The following is a 23,180-nucleotide window of genomic DNA, read 5'->3' as shown; positions in this document are numbered from 1 at the left end:
ACAGGCAAAGTGACGTAGATCTACGTCGCTAGCCTGTGAGGGTCTAGGGAGCGAGCGCGCGCCGCCAGAGGCGCGCTCCCGCGTGGTCACGGACACCCCCCCCCCCCCGCGCGTGTGACTGGCGGACACGATGTCCGCCGGTCACTCTGCGATCGTCGCTGCAGAGGGAGAAAGTCAGGCGGCTTGTGTAAATTCTCCCCTGTGTAGAAACTGTGATCACACGGTTCTACTGTGTAGAACCGTTGATCACTGTTTCTACAGCTCAATAGACAGCCAATCACAGTTAGAATCACGCCCCTAGGGACACACACAGCCCCTCCCTCTCAAATAAAGTTAACCCCTTCACTACCAGTGTATTTTTACATTAACAGTGCATATGTATAGCACTGATTACTGCAGTAATGTCACTGGTAACCCCAAAAGTGTCAAAAATGTCAGTCAAGGGTCCGATCTGTCCGCCGCAATGTCGCAGTCCCGCAAAAAAAAATCGCAGATCGCCGCCATTACGCGATAAAAAAAAAATGACAAAAAACTTTCCCTTTGTTAGTAAACGCGATAACTTTTGCGCAAACCAATCAAAATAAGTTTTTTGCGATTTTTTTTTTTTTTTTTTTTTTTTTTTTTTTTTTTTTTTTTTTTTTTTTTTTTACCAAACATAGGTAGCATAAAACAAATTGGCCAAAAATGTTAAATTTTCATTTTTACATTTTTTTGGGGGGAATTTCATATAAAAAAATGAAAAATATTGTTATTTTTGCAAAATTGACGCTCTTTTTTTGTTTATAGCGCATGATCAAAAAATCGCACAGGTGATCAAATACCACCAAAAGAAAGCTCTGTTTGTGGGAAAAAAAGGACGTCAAATTCGTTTAGGTACAGCGTCGCACGACCGCACAATTGTCCGTTAAATTCACGCAGTGCCGAATCGCAAAATACCCCCTGGTCAGGAAGGGGGTAAAATCTTCCGGGGCTTAAGTGGTTAACGTCACCCCCCAGATTAGTTCACATATCGCAGTGCGAACTGTCAGGAATCTGATCGCATAGGTGCGATCCGATTCTGGTGCGGACTAAAAAAAAAGGATCCTGGGAGACTGTGGTCTGAATGTGATGCAAATTCAGCCATGCAATCTGCATGGCTGAATTTGCATAGCACAGACATTGCATGTGATTTGCACAGCAGTGCGGTGCGAATCACATGCAATGTCTGGCATCGCATATGTGTGAACCGGCAATAAAGGGGCAGTTTTGCTCTACTACTTGAGGTTTTGTGATCTGCACGCATCGTTCTGCCTCATTGTGTAAGCGGCAGGATATGTAAGAGGATTGCAACGTTCTCAAGAACTATAAACAGAATCTACAGAATTGGGGGAATACCGGGCTTACCAGTGTATTATTCTGAAGAATTCCAGTGGAAGCAATCATTGGGAAATTTTGCATTGTTTTCTTTGTCTTGCTTTTGGTTTCTTACGGTATATTCAGGATGTTGTTTGTTTTACTTTTGCACAGCTTGTTCTGGTTTGGAGATGTTTCCAGTCTGAAATTTAATTTAAAGACATTTTTAGAAAGTGGACCTGCCTATTACAATCTTACCAGAGTTATCATGGCACTTATGTAGTTTGGTAAGGACATGATGGCTTCATTTCACATCAGTTGCTGCCCCACAGGGGTGTACAGTCTGATAGGACCGCCGCAGTCTGACAAGTGGTTAGCGCCCTCTTTCAGCACTGTGGTGCGGTGTGTTCCACTTAACAATTAAGAGTCGGTTCACACTGGGGCGACACGACTCTGTACTACTTCGGGGGCGACTTGTGCATTACCATGCACCACGACTTCAGAGCGACTTGCAGGGACTTAATGGAAGTCTATGCAAGTCGCTCCGTGGTCGCCCCGAAGTAGTACAGGACCCTTTTTCTAAGTCGGAGCGACTTGTGTCGATCCTATTAGAACGGGTCCTTTAGTCCCACCATCACCGTCCAACCACACAGCTAGCAAGGAGAAGGCTGCTTTGGTTCAAGGAAGGGGTGGGGCATAAAGGTTCCAGGCAAGTGCTTGGAGAAAAAGAAAACTGTCAATCAAATTAGCTGTCTCCTTGCTAGCTGCATGGTTGGATGGCTGTGAAAGGAGGAGGGGCGCTCTGTCCCTCCTCATGGCTAGCCTTAAGCCCCGTACGCACGATCAGATTATCGAACGATCTGTCGTCCGTTTTTTGTGGCATGCTAGTCTGATGTGGAAAGTGAAGAGGTTATTTTCATACTAATTTTCCCGTACGACAGAATTCTACTTCAGAAGTGATGTCATGTGTTGGATTGCTTTCTATGTATTCTTTCTGAGCATGCCTAGTCTTGCTCATAAGATTTTTCCCCGTCCAAATCTGTACTAATGAGACGAAAATCGGACGTGTGTTGACGGAGGATAAAAATTTTATTGCCTGCACATCAGGATTTTGTCAGCCGAAAAGTCGGAGTCAGCTGTCGAAAGCACCATACTAACAATCCGAAAATCGGCAGATCGGTCGCCGGACGAAATTTCCCTTCCGAATTTCTTATCGTGTGTACGGGGCTATAGACCGCACCTAGGAAGATGGGACAAAGTACTACATGTACTCTTTGAGGTCTACTTTAAATCCTTCTGTCTTTGTGATCAGCAACTACTATGTCATCAAGCGCCGGTTCGGACCCTCTTTATGGAATATGGCCAAGAGGGGCAACCCTAAAGCCCCGTACACACGTACCGATGGTCGGCTTACAAATGTTCCTCTTTTCTCCCCAGGATGTCGGTGTCTGCTGAAAAGTGCAAAGACAGCACAAGGACAGCACAAGAATTTTGTCCGCCGACTGCAGAAGTGATGTCATGTAATGGTTAACTTTCCCTGTGTTTTCTATTTTCTGAGCATGCCCAGTCTTGCAAATCTGCGGTCTGTCGGCCGAATTGTGTACTGACAGGCGAACAATCGTCCGTTCTGGTGTCGGCATACAAATATTTTCATGTTTGCACGAAAGACTTTTGTCCGCGGATTGTGCGCAGACATCTGTCGGAGGCACCATACTAACACGCGTACAATCGGCAGATCCTTCGTCCACCGACGTTTGTATGCCGACGATCGGTACGTGTGTACGGGCCTTAAGGTGCCACTAACTCTTTTCGACGTTGGTACATCAAAGTGTAGCAGACTTTGCTTTGGTTTGCTTTGCTTTAACGTGAATATCCTAAGGTGCCTGGATATTCTCTGTCTTTGCTTCTGTTTGCACTTATCATGGTCTGTGATTGGATAAAGTAGTGATCATGGTGTCACTGTCCCGCCTCTTCACCAGGCCTTCTGTGAATGGTAGCTGTGCTGAGTGCTGGACCCCTATGTTCGCTATGCAGAAAGGCAGCTGCCTCGGCACAGGATCCAGAAAAATGTTGGTGATTAGTGTAGTAGTGATGACTATCTCAGTGATTCTTCTCTTTCACAAGGATCGGCCAGGTATAGAATATGTATACTTGCAACAATGCCAAAAAATCCATACCTGGAAAAATCACCTGTGTCTAGTAAATGTATCCGCCATTTCTGCTGTCTCTGGCTTACGTACTTTATCAGTGACCTGGAACAAGCCTGCAGCAAGTGAAGTCCACAGGATCTGCTCCCATTTTCAGCATCATTAACAGTCAGCGGGTAATTTTTAGTAGAGAGCACACGGTACAGATTGTAATTTTTTTTACTAAATTTGGCTGATGGTGCATTCGATAAATGTTTGAGTGAACTATCCTAAATTCAGTATTGATTCTAGAGGCAGTTATTATAGGATTGCAATTTTTGCAAGCTAGCTAAATGGTGAATCATGGGAGCTGAAATGTGTCTGTCAGCCTTGGTGGAGTTTTCTAGAATGGCAGGGCTGCATTTTTCTAGGTGACACTATTAAAAACATAATGCTTAGAAACCTTCTGCTGAGAAAAGGCGATTCTACACAATTTTCCCTAATTGCTCCTCTATCATTTAACTGGCTAGTGACGCACAAAACACTAGTAACGCTCCAGGTCGTTCCTTGCTTTCCTGAAATCCACAGCTGGTGCGCGTCTCTCTCACCACTGAGGACGATATTTCAACCAGAGAAGGAATTCGTTGTTTGGTTAAACTCCGCTGTTTGATTTTTTTTAATAATTTTTTTTTTTTTTAAATTCACGCATGGCTTGGGATTACATTACAGGCATCTCCCGTAAAATGTTCTCCCCTGGTGAAATAAATGCTCCTGGTCTTTGCACCTGCGAAGGAAGAGCTGGGGCTGCAGATTTTCTAATTACAACACTGAGACCAATTGGGTGATTGTAGAAATGACAGATCTTCCTACTTAGCAGTCAGTTTAACGCAGTCCATACACAGTGAATTTCAGCCAATTCCTAATGAACAAGCCGTGGGTGGCCCTGTTGGAACTCTTCCTTTTCGGATAGCCTTCAATCAACAGTTGCTGCATCCAAGTAGATGCAATCACTGAACAACTGTCTTTAAGGTCTTTCTGGCCCTGAGGAAGCCTTGGGCGAAACACGTAGGCTTTTTGGTGACCTATAGACTGTGCTCAACAGAGACCATACTGTTACCAATTTGGTATTTTGTATCAGCGTTCCCATAGGGAACATGTTTTTATATTTTTTATATATGTGCACATGTTAATTCCTTAATAAATAAATATGGTTTTATGAAAATATTTGGCTCTATTTGTAAGCACCCTCCCACATTGTCCCTAAAAGTTCCACTGTTCTTTAGGATTGTGTTTGTGGTTTAATTATTGGGATGTTGGCCAGTTGTTCACGGTCTATTGTTTTAATATAGATGCAATCACTATTGGGGAACGTAGGTAGCTGCAGCTGTTGGCTGTAAGGATCCTTTCACACGGGCGGTGCGCCTGACGGACTCCGTTTTGCTCAGCGGGAATCGATCTGCCAATCCCCCGCTGAGCACAGGCAGATGACGCCTCCGCTTACTTTGCAGAGACGGAGCTGTCAGAGCCCCACCCTCCTCTATGGGAGAAAACGGATCACCCGTACGTTTTCATCCGATCGGATCCTCCAGACGGATGGAAAATGGGATTACCATCCGTCTGGATCTCACGGATCGGTTCGGATACCAGTGGGTGTCAGCGGAGAAGTCTCTGTTGACATCCGTTGCAATATAGGGGTGCATGGAGCTTCCGATCAGGTCCGCCTGAAAAACTGACAGGCGGACCGGATCGGAAAGCCCGTGTGAAATAGCTCTGCACCCCCCACCTCAAAGCACCTTGCCCCCATGTTGATGAGGACAAGGGCCTCATCCCCACAACTCTGGCCGGTGATTGTGGGGGTCTAGGGGCAGGGGGCTCATGGGAATCTGGAAGCCCCCTTTAACAAGGGGGCCCCCCAGATCCCGGACCCCCTCCCTATGTGAATGGGTATGGGGTACACTGTACCCCTACTCATTCACCACATAAAAGGCAGTGTATGGAAATAACGACAGGAGACATTTTGGAAAGTTTATTAAAAATCTTCATCCGGCTCTTCTTGTCTTCTCCTCTCCAGTCTTCTGCTCTTTTGCTGTCCGCTCTTCTTGTCTTCTCCTCTCCGGGGTCTTCTGCTCTTTTGCTGTCCGCTCTTCTGCTGTCCTCTCTTCTTTTCTTCTCCACTCCGGTCTTGTGGTCTTCTGCTCTTTTGCTGTCAGCTCTTCTTCTTCCTCCGGTCCTCCTCCTCCGACGTCTCCGGTGATTATGCCGGTCTCTGCAGCTTATTATATAGCCATTAGGGGCGTGGCCCCTGATGACGTCATTGGGAGGCCCCGCACCCTCATGTCACAGATGACTCATCTGTGACATGAGGGGTTGGGGCCTCCCGATGATGTCATCGGGGGCCACGCCCCTAATGGCTATATAATAAGCTGCAGAGACCGGAGACCGACATAATCACCGGAGACGTCGGAGGAGGAGGACCGGAGGAAGAAGAAGAGCCGACGGCAAAAGAGCAGAAGACCACAAGACCGGAGTGGAGAAGAAAAGAAGAGAGGACAGCAGAAGAGCGGACAGCAAAAGAGCAGAAGACCCCGGAGAGGAGAAGACAAAAAGAGCAGAAGACTGGAGAGGAGAAGACAAGAGCCGGATGAAGATTTTTAATAAACTTTCCAAAACGTCTCCTGTCATTTCCATACACTGCCTTTTATGTGGTGAATGCGTAGGGGTACAGTGTACCCCATACCCATTCACATAGGGAGGGAGTCCGGGATCTGGGGGGCCCCCTTGTTAAAGGGGGCTTCCAGATTCCGATGAGCCCCCTGCCCGCAGACCCCCACAACCACCGGCCAGGTTTGTGGGGATGAGGCCCTTGTCCTCATCAACATGGGGGCAAGGTGCTTTGAGGTGGGGGGTGCAGAGCTCCCCCTGCCCCAAAGCACCAACACCCCCCCATGTTGAGGGCATGTGGCCTGGTGTGGTCCAGGGGGGGTGGGGCCGCTCGCTCTTCCCCTCCCCTTTCCTGGCTTGCCGGGCTGCATGCTCGGATAAGGGTCTGGTATGGATTTTGGGGGGGACCCCACGTCATTTTTTCGGCGTGGGGCTACCCTCAAATTCCATACCGGACCCGAAGGGCCTGGTTTGGAACCTGGGGGGGACCACCACGCAGTTTTTTTCCCATTTTTGGCGTGGAGTTCCCCCTCAAGATTCTCACAGTGTAGGTCGCGCCACAAGTCGGATCCGACTTGCGGTGCGACTTCCATTCAAATCAATAGGCTCCCATAGGGAACCATTGATTTTGAATGGAAGAAAAAAAAACTTATAACGTGGCTGAACGTAGGTTCATCACGTTCAGTCACGTTTAGTCACGTTCGGCTGCGTTTGAAACGCCGGGAAACACACGTTCGAACGCAAATAATTACGTTCTAAAAAAAGTCCCTGAACGCAACTGCCTGCAAATTACTGTAAACGACCATGTGTACATGGACAGATAAGATAACATAGAGCTGCGTTCAGGGGCTTCTGAAAAAAACGCCCAACTGCTCCTAAACGGCCATTTCCAGCGTCCCGTGTACATGGAGCCTAAGCCTGCAGTGCTACACAAAAGAAGTCCTAGTGCAGTGGTTCTCAACTCCGGGCCTCGGGACCCACTAACCGATTCAGGTTTGCAAGATAACTGAAATACATACACAGGTGATATATTTTGCTGTTCAGCTGGGCAGTATTCTAGTCTGCATCTCCCCAAGGTGATACTTAAAATCTATCCTGTTAGTGGGTCCTGAGGACCGGAGTTGAGAACCACTGTCCTAGTACATGGCCAGCTTAGGAAAGGAAAGTCCTTCAGCAACTCTTGCTGGGTAGAAGCCGGTGAGTATCCACAGTAAATTTTGGTAAAAAATCCTTACAATGTACAGAATTCACATGGTGGGGGATTTTTGTCTTCAAATTAAATTGAATATTGCTTTCTAATTAGGATGAGCCAGCACCTTGATATGTGAGTTTTCAAAGGCATCAAGAGTACACATAGCAGTTGCTAGAAGTCCAATGATCAAAATTAAAAAAGCCCTACAAGGTAGAGCTGTCGGTGGCTGGAAGCACGTTTGTGTTGCCTTAATTTGCCTTGGGCGACACATTTAAAAAAGATTTTTCCTTCAAATTGGATGAAATTGTCCATGCGCTCCAGTCCTCCTTCCCATTTCTCTACAACTTGGCACTCTTCGGAGATCACTAGGCAAAAGCCCGCTGTTACATATGCAGGGTGCTTATCTTCATGCAAATTTTGACTTTCAGAAAGTCATGCTTTGCCTAGGTGAATAAGGGCATCAGGGTTACACTAGGACAGATCTGATCCCCACACCCATCTCTCCGCTCCTTCTCAGACACTCAGGAGACTTTAAAAGGATACTATCTTCAAGCTGTTTTTGACGTACCACCATTCGTGTTTGCATTATTTTTGGGAGTGGAGACCAGTGACCCAATGCTGCAGTCTGTGCCCCGCTCGATCAGTCCCAACGTCATCTCGCTTCTGTAGTCTTTCAGAGTCCTGAGAGGGCCGCATGGCTGGACAACCAATATGGAGTTTCTACATCACCCAAACTGTGATGTGGCTACTTGAAGAAGGACCAACTTACTTTGCAGCCAGTTTCTAGTGAATGGATAGGCTGCATTCTCAGTGATGTCACCGGTCTCTAGTGAATGGATAGGCTGCATTCTCAGTGATGTCACCGGTCTTTAGTGAATGGATAGGCTGCATTCTCAGTGATGTCACCGGTCTCTAGTGAATGGATAGGCTGCATTCTCAGTGATGTCACCGGTCTCTAGTGAATGGATAGGCGGAATTCTCAGTGATGTCACCAGTCTCTAGTGAATGGATAGGCTGCATTCTCAGTGAGGTCACCGCTCTCTAGTTAATGGATAGGCGGCATAATTTCTCAGTGATGTCACTGGTCTCTAGTGAATGGATAGGCTGCATTCTTAGTGATGTCACTGGTCTCTAGTGAAAGGATAGGCTACATTCTCAGTGATGTCACCAGTCTCTAGTGAATGGATAGGCTGCATTCTCAGTGAGGTCACCGCTCTCTAGTGAATGGATAGGCGGCATTCTCAGTGATGTCACCGGTCTCTAGTGAATGGATAGGCGGCATAATTTCTCAGTGATATCACTGGTCTCTAGTGAATGGATAGGCTGCATTCTCAGTGATGTCACCGGTCTCTAGTGAATGGATAGGCTGCATTCTCAGTGATGTCACCGGTCTCTAGTGAATGGATAGGCTGCATTCTCAGTGATGTCACCGGTCTCTAGTGAATGGATAGGCTGCATTCTCAGTGATGTCACCGGTCTCTAGTGAATGGATTGGCTGCATTCTCAGTGACGTCACTGGTCTCTAGTGAATGGATAGGCTGCATTCTCAGTGAAGTCAGAATTTATTGGAAATTATGCCTGCAGACAGCAGTAATCTGGACATATATTTTGTATTGTGGGTGGTGCCCCTATCCTTAATTAATTATTCAATTTGGAAGGATTGGGAAGACAAGGATTTTGGGCACGTTGAATCAATAAAATCAATTTTTATTTAAGAATCGACTAAAATCAAAAAATCATACATACATACATATATGTGTTGAATAAAAGGGACCTATACAGGGTCCATGGGATAATGTAATATACGGTTCACAATAGATGGAATCACAATTTTCATACAGAATAGTATATATAATATTTTGACAATTGAACAGTCACAGCACTTATACTGTACATCAGAAGATTCCTGCTAACGGATACCCGAAACCACAAGGTGCCGGCCAACCGGGTCAACTGATGTTGTATTCAAGTATTCATCATAATATGTTTAGTATTTTGCTCGACATGTTTCGCTTTGCTTCAGAAAGCTTCGTCTGGAGCTATTACTAGACTTTTTCTGCGTAATGAATAGACATGTTTTAGAAACAATACATACCATACATATTGAGAAATGTTATGCAAACAGGTTATTAACATTTTCACACAAATGTATATTACATTACAACTTTTTCTCCACTATATCTCAACACAAAGAACAACTACCATTCAGTGTCTGATCATATCTGGGACTAGGAGAGGCCTTAGAACGCACGGGAGAGCGGCCAGCCTGTGATTACATGTGGGGATCCATACCGTAATTTGGATTATTTGAACATATATATATTAAGTCTGTTTTTTGGATATACATACCTGCATATTTTATGGTGAGACCTAGTCTCTGCATCCTCGATATGTAACGAGGAGGATAGTTATGGGTTCACAGGAAGCTCACAAAGTAGAGGATAGTCGTTTGTAAAGCGATAAAGGTAGTCTGATTTTAATCAGCATCTAGACAGAATATAGAATTAGGTTTATTTTGAACAAGGTGGTTGTGATAGTTTCAGTGACTAAGGCAACCAGTGTTGGTGGATTAATAGTCCTAAAACCACATGCATGTACTTTTAGGACTATTAATCCACCAACACTGGTTGCCTTAGTCACTGAAACTATCACAACCACCTTGTTCAAAATAAACCTAATTCTATATTCTGTCTAGATGCTGATTAAAATCAGACTACCTTTATCGCTTTACAAACGACTATCCTCTACTTTGGGAGCTTCCTGTGAACCCATAACTATCCTCCTCGTTACATATCGAGGATGCAGAGACTAGGTCTCACCATAAAATATGCAGGTATGTATATCCAAAAAACAGACTTAATATATATATGTTCAAATAATCCAAATTACGGTATGGATCCCCACATGTAATCACAGGCTGGCCGCTCTCCCGTGCGTTCTAAGGCCTCTCCTAGTCCCAGATATGATCAGACACTGAATGGTAGTTGTTCTTTGTGTTGAGATATAGTGGACAAAAAGTTGTAATGTAATATACATTTGTGTGAAAATGTTAATAACCTGTTTGCATAACATTTCTCAATATGTATGGTATGTATTGTTTCTAAAACATGTCTATTCATTACGCAGAAAAAGTCTAGTAATAGCTCCAGACGAAGCTTTCTGAAGCAAAGCGAAACATGTCGAGCAAAATACTAAACATATTATGATGAATACTTGGGGGAATCAAAAATGGAGAAAGATCTGGGAGTCTTGGTTGATGATAGACTAGGCAACAGCATTCAATGTCAAGCGGCAGCTGCCAAAGCTAGCAGAATATTAGCATGCATAAAGAAAGGGATGTATTCCAGAGATAAGACTATAATCCTTCCACTTTATAAAACTCTGGTCCGACCGCATCTGGAGTATTCTGTCCAGTTCTGGTCGCCAGTCCTCAGGAGGGATGTGTTGGAGCTGGAGAGAGTCCAGAGAAGGGCAACTAAACTGATTAGGGGATTGGAGGACCTTAATTATGAAGAACGTCTGCAAACGCTTGATTTATTCTCCCTGGAGAAGAGACGCTTGAGGGGGGGGACATGATAGCAATTTTTAAATATCTCAATGGGGATCTCAGCTTAGAAAAAAAGCTGTTCAGTCGAAGGGATTGCATGAGGACTCAGGGGCATACAATGCGATTAGAGGAGAAGCGTTTTAATCTCAGGCAACGTGGGGGGTTCTTTACTGTTAGGGCTACAAGATTGTGGAATTCTCTACCACAAGAGGTGGTTTCTGCGGGTAGTATGGTGGCTTTCAAAAGACTATTAGACGTACATCTCAAGGATCAGAACATTCAGGGCTATGTGAGATGATTACAGCCACACACACCTACACAGGTTGAACTGGATGGACTATTGTCTTTATTCAACCTCACCTACTATGTAACTATGAATACAACATCAGTTGACCCGGTTGGCCGGCACCTTGTGGTTTCGGGTATCCGTTAGCAGGAATTTTCTGATGTAAAGTATAAGTGCTGTGACTGTTCAATTGTCAAAATATTATACAGTATATACTATTCTGTATGAAAATTGTGATTTCATCTATTGTGAACCGTATCTTACATTATCCCATGGACCCTGTATAGGTCCCTTTTTATTCAACACATATATGTATGTATGATTTTTTGATTTTAGTCGATTCTTAAATAAAAATTGATTTTATTGATTCAACGTGCCCGAAATCCTTGTCTTCCCAATCCTTCCAAATTGAATTCTCAGTGATGTCACCGGTCTCTAGTGAATGGATAGGCTGCATTCTCAGTGATGTCACCAGTCTCTAGTGAATGGATTGGCTGCATTCTCAGTGATGTCACCGGTCTCTAGTGAATGGATAGGCTGCATTCTCAGTGATGTCACCGGTCTCTAGTGAATGGATAGGCTGCATTCTCAGTGATGTCACCAGTCTCTAGTGAATGGATAGGCGGCATTCTCAGTGATGTCACTGGTCTCTAGTGAATGGATAGGCTGCATTCTCAGTGATGTCACCGCTCTCTAGTGAATGGATAGGCTGCATTCTCAGTGATGTCACCAGTCTCTAGTGAATGGATAGGCTGCATTCTCAGTGATGTCACCGCTCTCTAGTGCATGGACAGGCTGCATTCTCTGTGATGTCACTGGTCTCTAGTAAATGGTTTGGCTGCATTCTTAGTGATGTCACGGCTGTCTAGTGAATGGATAGGCTGCTTTTTCAGTGATATCAGAGTTGACACTACTGAACTTGATCTCCGCATTCAAGCGTAAAAAGCTCCACCACAAAATGGTTAAACGAGACCGCTTTTATATAATCCCTTCTTATTCTCACGTGCTGACAAAGGTTTGTATTTACATTTTGGGAACCATTTAATAGTGAAACACGTGAAGCCAGCTAATTTTACAAGCTGTGAATTCCGCCTCGTCCCCCTCTGAGTAATCCTTGGTTTCGGGTCTGTTTTGTGTGTGCCCCCCCTCCCCTTTATGTCATTGCTCTATATTTGTGTACATCTTCTAGATCTTCCAGGAATCGTTCTAGGCCTCGGTGTATTATGAGATTATGAGCCGGGGAGGGGGCGGGATTTACCGCATCCCCCCCTGCGTTATTCCCTGCGGTGATCCCCCTTGCACACCATTCACTTTCTTTTTGCATATTATGTAAGCTTTTGACTCGTTATTCCCATCTGCCACTCGTGGTTGTAGTCAGAAGTAGAAAAGCAAAAAAACTCCATGTGTACTGATTGTGTACTGATCTTCAAAAGGGACCAAATTATAGAGGAACAAGAAAAATACCTTAAAGGGGGGGGGGGGCTACTACTAAAAATAAGTGGAATTCTACCCAAGAACAAACATTTTATATATTTCAGCTTACCAGTCCTTAGATGTGGTGGCTGCATCCGTTTTTTTTTTTTAAGTGAGAGTAAACTCCCATGCATAACTTTTCCCTTTGGGTAAGGCTTACCTATAGTTACAGTAAATATCTCCTAAATGTTCACTGTTTAGGAGATATTTACTTTTGATGCAGCCGGTGATGCCACCCGCGCATACGCTCTGATGGACCGACGTTCTTTCAGAGTCATGCGCGGGAGTGACGGCAACGTGGCTCCGGCCACTCACACACCTGGAGTTTGCGAACCTGGAAGGAAGACTGGGTGAAGATGGAAGCACCTTCAGCAGTAACAGAGCACCGCTGGAGGGCTTCATTCTAAGGTAAGTTTCACATGATGTGCTAGTATATGATGCATACTAGCACATTATGCCATTGCCTTTCAGGACTTAAAAAAGAAAAAAAAAAACGGTTTACTACCGCTTTAAGGCTTGATTCCTTTTTTTTCCCTCTGGTGCTCCTGCCAGTGGCATACTCCTGTCCTTGGGGGGCAATGTTCATTGTACTGTATGTATTAAGGAACAATGCTGTTACCCTAGGACTTGAACGGGTGAGATAGGCAGTGCTGCCTTGGCTCAATGCAAAGCATTACGGCTGCAGCATGGACAACTCCCTGTTTTACTGCCCTCTTGCCATCCATGTGAAGGAGGTCTTGGGGCTCTGTAGACCATCCTGCTGCCAACAATACATTTTTTTTTCATATCTGCATTATAATCGCATAACGAGGTTGGTGAAAAAGGAGCCGAGGTTGCATTTGCTTTGAGGAGCATGAGTGTTAATTATGTCCTTGCATGCCGAGAACATGCGCTAAATCTTGCGCTTTCCCAACACGCAGAGAATCACACTGCCCCTTTAGCAAACATGCAGTGTTACAATTTATTAACGGCACACATGCGGGTCGGCGCAGCACGCTTTTTTGGAATAGACTCTGGGACTTCTTTTCCACGTAGAACATCCCGTTGAAATGAGTTGGCTGCCTCTATATGTAACGCATGGAAACACCCTGGAGATGTGTGCGTGCGCGCTCAGTCACACCTGTATGTGTGAACCAGGCCTTGATTTATATTGGCATCAGAATTTGATGTATTGAGTAACTGTCCTGAACAACATTGTAACACAGTGTCAGAATTTGTCTTGGCACAATGTTTGCTTTGCTAGAAGCCTTCTGGCTGTTATCCAAGACATCAGAGGGTACAGAGTGGCAGTTGGATGCCCGGGGGTATGACTTGAGTTATTTTTCTAATTACTTCAAGTTCAGTGTCTTAGGAAACAAAGGTGGCACTGTGGTACACGCCATGCCCTGATTTATTCTTTTGCATCCTTTTCCTGCTTTGTCCTATTTCTTATGTTAAATGTAAGGTGCACCTGTGCCCAGACTAAAGGCATTAAACTCTCAACAAGCAGTAAAAGCTTCAATCCCCTGCTGCTGACATCCGGTGGTCCTTTAGAGGGGTCTAAATGCCACCAATAGTCAGCAGCTTCCCTATCATGCAATTGGCTGTTAGACCAGTCACACAATCAGGAGTGCGCCCGACCGGCTGAAAACATAAGATTTCAGTGCTTATGTTGTGAACTTTGAAAATGTTATTTCTCCAGTCTGCTTTATACATGCATAAATGAATAATGGTTTGTTTCAAAGTGCTTTTACTGCTTGTTCCGAATTTTAAACATGATCTCGGCACAGGTTCACTTTGCATGCCTCGTTACTTTCTTCCTAGCGCTTTTTTTTTTTGTGCAGAATGGTTGCACTTTAGCACCCATCATCCCCACCCCCAGCTTAAGTTCTACTCCTCACTTCCTGGCATCCTTGGCACGTGATATGGGGGGGATTCCCCTGCAGTGGGCCCACAGCCAAGAATTAATATGCTGCTGTGTAAAGTGGGGAAGATATACAATGTATGAGGTTTTATTTATCTCTGTGTCACCACAATAGGGAACTTGGGGTATTGTAAGGAAGTGTAGAATGTGTGAACTATAGAAGTGTCTGGGCGCCCTCTAGGAACAAGGTGGTTAAACTGGATGAGAACCTCTTGTGGTCCATGTGGCTCCTCCGTTCTTTCCATTTCTCTCTTTTTTTTTTTTCTTTTGCTTTCTTTTGCTGTCCCAGTCTTTCTATTTGCTCTCTCACTGGCTGTCTCCCTGTGGCTCTCTTGTTTTCTCTTGCGTTCTCTAATCCTTCTCCCTCTCTCGCGTTCTCTCCTCCTTCTCCCTCTCTCGCGTTCTCTCCTCCTTCTCCCTCTCTCGCGTTCTCTCCTCCTTCTCCCTCTCTCGCGTTCTCTCCTCCTTCTCCCTCTCTCGCTTTCTCTCCTCCTTCTCCCTCTCTCGCGTTCTCTCCTCCTTCTCCCTCTCTCGCGTTCTCTCCTCCTTCTCCCTCTCTCGCTTTCTCTCCTCCTTCTCCCTCTCTCGCGTTCTCTCCTCCTTCTCCCTCTGTCGCATTCTCTCCTCCTTCTCCCCTTCTCTGGCTCGCTCCCCCTCCCTCTTTCTGGCTCGCTCCCCCTCCCTCTTTCTGGCTCGCTCCCCCTCCCTCTTTCTGGCTCGCTCCCCCTCCCTCTTTCTGGCTCGCTCCCCCTCCCTCTTTCTGGCTCGCTCCCCCTCCCTCTTTCTGGCTCGCTCCTCCTCCCTCTTTCTGGCTCGCTCCCCCTCCCTCTTTCTGGCTCGCTCCTCCTTTCTCTTTCTGGCTCGCTCCTCCTTTCTCTTTCTGGCTCGCTTCTCCTCTCTCTTTCTGGCTCGCTCCTCCTCCCTTGCTCTGGCTCGCTCCTCCTCCCTTGCTCTGGCTCGCTCCTCCTCCCTTGCTCTGGCTCGCTCCTCCTCCCTTGCTCTGGCTCGCTCCTCCTCCCTTGCTCTGGCTCGCTCCTCCTCCCTTGCTCTGGCTCGCTCCTCCTCCCTTGCTCTGGCTCGCTCCTCCTCCCTTGCTTTGGCTCGCTCCTCCTCCCTTGCTCTGGCTCGCTCCTCCTCCCTTGCTCTGGCTCGCTCCTCCTCCCTTGCTCTGGCTCGCTCCTTCTCCCTTGCTCTGGCTCGCTCCTTCTCCCTTGCTCTGGCTCGCTCCTCCTCCCTTGCTCTGGCTCGCTCCTCCTCCCTTGCTCTGGCTCGCTCCTCCTCCCTTGCTCTGGCTCGCTCCTTCTCCCTTGCTCTGGCTCGCTCCTTCTCCCTTGCTCTGGCTCGCTCCTCCTCCCTTGCTCTGGCTCGCTCCTCCTCCCTTGCTCTGGCTCACTCCTTGTCCCTCTCGCAAGGAAGGAAGAAGGACCGATCGCACAAGGAGAAAGTATGAGCAGGAGCGAGCGTGCGAGGGAGGGAGCAGGAGCTAGGGAGAGGGAGTGATATTTAGGTTAATTTTGGATGGGATTTCCCCTCTTCCTTTCATGCCACCAACCCAAAAAGTGTGATTGTGTCAAACTCTTTCTACACTGAACAGGGAGGGGTTGTTCATCTAATCCATTATTATTAATTACTGGTTTACTTTCCTGTTCTTCCTGACGCACAATTACGTGTAGTGAATGCACAATGAATCTCTTAGATTGTTTTGTATTGATGTTACGGGTACCGGAATTTTTTCTTTCTTATTGCTGTTCTTCACCCTGAACTGTTTTTCACTGAGAGTTCCCCCACCTTGAGAGCTTGAATTTCTTTGTGACATACCACTACTAAGTATATATCTATTGTACCCAATGACGACTCCCCTTTCCTCCACAGGCATTCACGAAGGAATTATTAATATACATGTTTTATAAAGCGCCAACACGCTTTGACACAGCTGTTTGCACAGCGCTTTACAACATGGAGGCAGACAGTATAATTACAATACAATTCAATACAGGAAGAATAAGAGGGGCCTGCTGAATACCTATTGGGTGAAAGGAAGGTTGTCTTCCGTTCTGGTCATTCAGAAATAAGCTTTCAGATCCCTCCATTTATAGGCAGTTTTAAGTGGACCTTTCAGTAGCCTTACAATTTGCATGATAATTCCCATAATAGAGACACTGCCACACAAAGATTTTTCAGAATCTGACGCTTGATTTTTTTGACCCCCCCCCCCCCCTTGTAACTGTTCTTCCCGCTGACCCCCTATTTCTCTTTAGACAGAGGGACCTGCAGACTGAACATCTTAGTGGAGGACTGAAAAATCATCACTACTTGACGTGCCTGATTCTGAGGAGTTTTCAGCTGGCGATTTGTTCTTCATTTCCTTTTTTGCCAGTTTCATTTTAGTGACGAAGCCTCCATTCTTGTGCTCCAGTTCAGTGACTTTGGCTAGGTTGAGATGTCATTAACCTGCTGCAGGCAGAAGGGAGCATTTCCTGTGTCTCCTCTGCCTTAATTATCTGACTGCAACATTGTAACTTTAGGATGCCCGTCTTGTCTGGTGGGATGGCAGTCTTGTCTGGTGGGATGGCAGTCTTGTCTGGTGGGATGGCAGTCTTGTCTGGTGGGATGGCAGTCTTGTCTCGTGGGATGGCAGTCTTGTCTCGTGGGATGGCAGTCTTGTCTGGTGGGATGGCAGTCTTGTCTGGTGGGATGGCAGTCTTGTCTGGTGGGGTGGCAGTCTTGTCTGGTGGGGTGGCAGTCTTGTCTGGTGGGGTGGCAGTCTTGTCTGGTGGGGTGGCAGTCTTGTCTGGTGGGGTGGCAGTCTTGTCTGGTGGGGTGGCAGTCTTGTCTGGTGGGGTGGCAGTCTTGTCTGGTGGGGTGGCAGTCTTGTCTGGTGGGGTGGCAGTCTTGTCTGGTGGGGTGGCAGTCTTGTCTGGTGGGGTGGCAGTCTTGTCTGGTGGGGTGGCAGTCTTGTCTGGTGGGGTGGCAGTCTTGTCTGGTGGGGTGGCAGTCTTGTCTGGTGGGGTGGCAGTCTTGTCTGGCGGGGTGGCAGTCTTGTCTGGCGGGGTGGCAGTCTTGTCTGGCGGGGTGGCAGTCTTGTCTGGCGGGGTGGCCGTCTTGTCTGGTGGGGTGGCAGTCATGTCCTCTTGGAAAGAGGCCATGTGGAAAAGAAGTAATGTAACACAATGAGCCAGTATCTTGATTAGTAAATTGCTTTTTGCTTCTAAGTCAGTAGGATGGAACCTTAAGCTTTCCATACCTTGCTGAACCAAGCCAAATTTTCGATCTATGTGTGGCCACTGTGGTTGAACAGAAGTCAATCTACCACTGAATGACTTCTGCTCAACCGCCCTATTGGTGTACTCTTGTTCGAGCAACACTGCAGGTTGTAGACTGCAGCACTGATCTGTGTACCATGACGGCGGAGGAGGGTTCCTGCCACCAAATTATGTGTGGATGGAGAAATTAGGTCAGTTTTTTGCTGTCAACCTGCCAGTTGAACATAAAAAAAAAAAAGAAAATGACCCTTTGTATGGCCAGCTTTACCTCCTCTTTCACGTTTAGAAGGAGGTCCTCATACCTGCTGGATCTTTATTTATTTGATAATGTGGAGAATATAATGGGAGAAACTAGAATATACAAAGGGTGGGAGCAAACAAAATCCCTAGCTGGAGGAGGAAGGAACAGAATTGGAAGTTATGGCCATGAGATCCCACTGTTGATCTGCCCATACACCAGTAGAATTTCCATTTGAAAAAAATTGTTTTTCTAAGGTTCGTTCGGTTTTGTAATGGTCAGTGGGGTCATCTTGACTATCTTGTTCAACCATGGCAAAGAGGAAAATTAAAGAAGGGAAATTTTTCTTTAACGAAATTCTTCATTTTCAATGATTTTTATTGAAAAGTTTTCAAAATACAAATAGGAAACAGTATACCAGCCAACCGTGGTACAACAGCATCAGTAATCATTCAGTAGGTACGGCCGTAGAACAGCCAACACAGGAATACACTAAGGCCCATATAGCAGGTGATAAAAATAAAAAATCGTTAAATGTTAGGTGCCAAGAGCTGCCATTTAAATGGATATTCAGGCGTCGCGAACCGAGATATTTGGCAACTGTTGATACCCGCCCCAGGGTGAGCTGCGGAGTTAAGGCTCTGCTGCCTCCTTCCGGAGACACGCACTAGGATCAGAGCTACTAGGTAAGCAGCGTTATAGTACCACTAAAAAAAACCCTTTTGGAAGCGTTTTTTAGAAGACAGTAAAAAGAGTTAAGTGGAAAAGAAGGTATAGAGATAAAAGGAAGGAAAAGCAGGAGAAGAAGTAGGAGTGGACCCAACTCCACGCCCCCAGACCCACCCGGATCCCATAAGCCTTCCCCGTTAGGTAGCTGAGCCATGGCTCCCACACTCTTTAACAAAATTCTTAATGTGAATGAGGTTTTTTGTGTGGGGAAAAATGTACTTATTGTAATGAACATGTAATATAAAATTTATAAAATTGGATCTAAAACATTGGCATGGCAATTGACCACACTTTTGAGGGATGTCATACAAACTTTGTACCATAATTGGTACTGTTGGATGCTCTGACAACCTTTCTGAATTTTGGTACAAATGGTTGAATGAAATTCTAGCGTATGGCCAGATTTTGACTGTCCAAGACGTATAGAGAAACCAGAAGTAAACTCAGCCCACCAGGTTTTATCTTGAACTTAAATACCACTTTCAGGCACACTCACCCATAAAACAGATATTTGAAAATATCGGGTTGGCTCAGCCCGCAGGTACCAACTAAAAACCTGAAATACTTGTTTTAGTGGGAGTCGACGTTTAAGACCCACCATTAGGTCTGCTTACATAATCCAGTTTGCCACTAAACCATGAATCTCCTTTTTTTTTTCTAATTAGAGAAAATCTGCCTTGGCTGTCGTTTTCTTTTGGCACCCACGCACTTTTCTTTTACAGACTCTTACAATTTTATTTTTAACTTCTTTGTACTGTATATCTGAGTCAGAGTGTTTTAAACCTTTTTCTTTTTTGCTGTCTCAGTTATTCTGGAAAAAAAATTGTAAAAAAGAAAAAAAAAAAAAAAAAATTGTGCAGGGCGTGGTGTGATGGTTTTGTTAATTGTGTATTTTGCGGTGTCTTACATGACTCTTACAACTTTTTAATTTTTGACCTGGTTAGTGGAAATTGTAAACACGAGCGTACGGTACAGAGCCTAGAAAGGGCGGGAAGACGTCGTTTGACATTTTCAGAATGTTGACAGAAAAGTTTTAGTGGGACCAGTTCCGAGAACGAGGTGTAGGCTTATGCAGAAACCGATTAATGCCGCCTTTCATTCATTAAAACTTTTTGGTTGTCTTGCCTCATTTTCACCGTGATGAAGAGCTGCGTAATAGAGGAGTAAGGTCACAAGGTCTCCTTGGAAATATACTGTTCACTCGAATTGTGAAGATCTGGTGTAGGAAGGCAGCATACGGGCGATGTGTAGGAAGCCAGAATGGAATGTTCAAGATTAACTGTTAAAGAAGATGTATCAAAAACTCTTAATAACTCATATCTTTAACACATTAATATACTTATTTTTTGTGCTTTCATTTTTTATTTATCGAATTTTTGCACAACAGAGGCTATTTCAGATTTTCATTATTTCCAATATTTGGAAATCTGCAGCTTTCATTTAAAAAAAAAATGCCTGGTCATCCTGCTGCAAATGTCCTTATTCAGGCGCTTCGTGTTAGAGAGTGACAACGCTCTGTTTCTGTCCCCCAATTGAGCTCCTGTGTTGTCACCTTATCACATAGGCTTTCACTGGAGCTTAGTGTCTATTTCAACACATTACACACAGCACCATACGTTAAGTGTGGCCAACATGTTTTTTCTTTTTAGTTTTGTACAAGTGTGAGAGGTGAAGTGGTTAAGCTTCCAGGCAAGATAGCCAGCGGGGCTAATTCGGGGTGTAGGCTTACATAGAAACGTATTTATACTGCCTTTTCATTCATTTTTTTAATTCAACTTTTTGGTTCTCTTGCCTCATTTTTACCATGATGAAGAGTTGTGTATTGGGGCTAAAGTCACAAGGTCTACTTAGAAATATTCTTACCAAAAGTCCGTTCACCAGGGCCAAGGTGGCCGGCAGGGCTAGTTTGGGGGTGTAGGCTTATGCAGAAACCCATTTATATCACCTTTCATTCATTAAAACCTTTTGGTTCTCTTGCCTCATTTTTACCGTGATGAAGAGCTGCGTAATGGGAGTAAAGTCACAAGGTCTCCTTAGAAATATTCTTGCCCAAAGCCCGCTCACCAGGGCCAAGGTGGCCGGCAGGGCTAGTTTGGGGGTGTAGGCTTATGCAGAAACCCATTTATATCACCTTTCATTCATTAAAACTTTTTGGTTCTCTTGCCTCATTTTTACCGTGATGACGAGCTGCGTATTGGGGGTAAGGTCACAAGGTCTCCTTAGAAATATACTTGACCCAAGCACTCTCACCTGGGCCAAGCTGGCCTGTGGCTCTTATGCTTCCTTCATGACAACTTCACTTATCCAGGGCTGAGCTGGCAGGCGATCTTCAAGTTCCCACTCATCTGGGCCAAGTTGCAACTGACCACCTTAGGATTGTAGAATGAAGGTCCTTGTTCACTTTGTTGGCTTTGGATAGAGTAGGAAACGGTAAAACACTTTAGCAGAAGTATAAGCTACTCTTCCCTCAAGCCCTGAATCAGATCATTTTCATGGAAGATCAGGGGCTTTAAGCCAGCTGTAGCTCTTCCTATACCAGACATGACTGCATCTAGACAAAGGAAAATACCGACTGCACTCCGAAGAAAATGTAAACGCTAGTAGATAACTTTTATCATTTAGGAAATATGAACAGCGAATCCCTGACTGGGACCTCTACCACCTGATGTGTTTCATCCACAAGACTGAGCACAATTCTAGAGGTCAGGCAAGGATATATAAGTATATGCTGTCTGAATAAATAAAGTTGAATTTTTTTCAGAGTGCAGCTGGTATTTTCCTTTAGATCTGTGTGGTCTAAATCAGGTGTCTCCAAACCTTTTTAAACAAAGGGCCAGACTGTGGCCATTGGGAGTAGAAATGGTCTTGATATCAGTGGGGGAAAAAATTAGGCCCCATCATTTGATTTAGTGAGAATAATTGTGCCTGACTATGGGTGTCAGTGGGGGGAATTGTGCCCCATTGTTGGTGTCATTGGGCCCCATTGTTGGTGTCATTGGGAGAAATTCAGCCCTATCATTATTGGACCCCATTGTTGGTGTCATTGGGAGAAATTCAGCCCTATCATCATTGGGCCCCATTGTTGGTGTCATTGGGAGAAATTCAGCCCTATCATCATTGGGCACCATTCTTGGTGTCATTGGGAGGAATTGAGTCCCACCAATGGTATTAGTGGGAGAAATTGTGCCCCATCATTGGTGTCGGCAGGGGCAATTATTGCCCCAAGGGCAAGTTAAAAGCAAGCAAAATGCCACTGGTCTAAAGGAACAAGTCCCTACTAGCATTTAGCATTCAATCCTCCATGAGGGTGATACAGTTCAGGGCTTAGCAGCAGCATACCCTTTATTTTTGCTAAGGGGTTTCATCTGCACCTACTCTATCCAGAACCTCAAAAAAAAAAAAAGATTTGCCATTACATTACACTTTGAATAAAAGGTGAAATTAGTCCTTCCTAGTGAGTGATGAGATGAAATCCTGTTTTCAGTAGGCAGTTCAGGGAGTGATGGTATACGCTTCATTGTTCCTGATCCTGTGCTGATGATCCCATTTCTCTTTCCAGAATTTAGCTGTTATATCATGGATGCAAGCAAAAGAGTTGAGCCAGCCGTGTCTTCACAAACACTACAGCAGCGAGCCAACCCAGATCGCAGCCTCGCCACTACCATCTACGTACCCGAGCAAGGGGGATACCAAGAGAAGTTCCTGAAGCATGTGGAAGAGAAGTACAAGTGTGAAAAGTGTCGGCTAGTCCTCTGCAACCCCCGGCAGACAGAATGTGGACACCGCTTCTGTGAGACCTGTATGAATTCGCTGCTAAGGTAAGGTCCGCCTGAAATATGAGACAGCTTTAAACCAAATTCTACTCAACAGAGTTAAAGAGCCACTTAAAGCGGAGCTCCACCCAGAAAGGGAATCTTTGCCTGTTTGCTCCCCCCCCCCCTTCCGCTGCCACATTTGGCACCTTTTAGGCAGTGGTGGATACCCCGTTTTGGCCCCCCACTTCTTCCCCCACAGCCCTCTGATACACTTTACAGGTCCCAGAAGACTGCAGGCCCATTCACAAAGTGCAGTAGGAAATTGGTTTCCCTTAGTCAAGATGGCGACGCCAGCCCCCGATAGCTAATTGAAGCATCGGTTTGGGTGAGGACACTTCTGGATGACTGGACAGGTAAGTGCCCTAATATAAACCTCTTGGGGCCGGCTACATGCGAACATGCGGCCTCTTGCACCGCGTGGGCCTTGGTGCCAAGCGGTCTCATATTTGCGTGCATTAGTGCATACAGCTGTGCCGAGCTCGCACTCCCAGCACAGTTACCAGCAGCTAACCAAAAGCTCCCGATCGCAAGCAGCTTATTGATCATGTGACAGCCAATCACGGCGGTCACATAATCATAAACCCTGCCTCCTGGCATCCTAAAACCCTAAAGGGC

The 23,180-nt window shown here is 45.6% G+C and overlaps 1 protein-coding gene across 3 annotated transcripts in view; it reads left to right on the top strand.

Moving 5' to 3' along the window:
* Positions 1-23,180, top strand: part of TRAF3 (TNF receptor associated factor 3) — a 175,113-nt gene that overhangs the window by 101,327 nt on the left and 50,606 nt on the right. For all 3 annotated transcript variants that reach the window (XM_082242670.1, XM_082242669.1, XM_082242671.1), the window contains exon 2: positions 22,310-22,568. In XM_082242670.1, the coding sequence (XP_082098796.1) occupies positions 22,327-22,568 (242 nt within the window). In that variant the 5' untranslated portion in view covers positions 22,310-22,326. The remainder of the gene's footprint in view (positions 1-22,309; positions 22,569-23,180) is intronic.

This window comes from Pelophylax lessonae (assembly GCF_965119305.1).
Source record: "Pelophylax lessonae genome assembly, chromosome: 13".
NCBI classification, from domain to species: domain Eukaryota; kingdom Metazoa; phylum Chordata; class Amphibia; order Anura; family Ranidae; genus Pelophylax; species Pelophylax lessonae.
The sequence above is the reverse complement of the archived record's forward strand: the minus strand, read 5'-3'. Positions and strand labels throughout refer to the sequence as shown.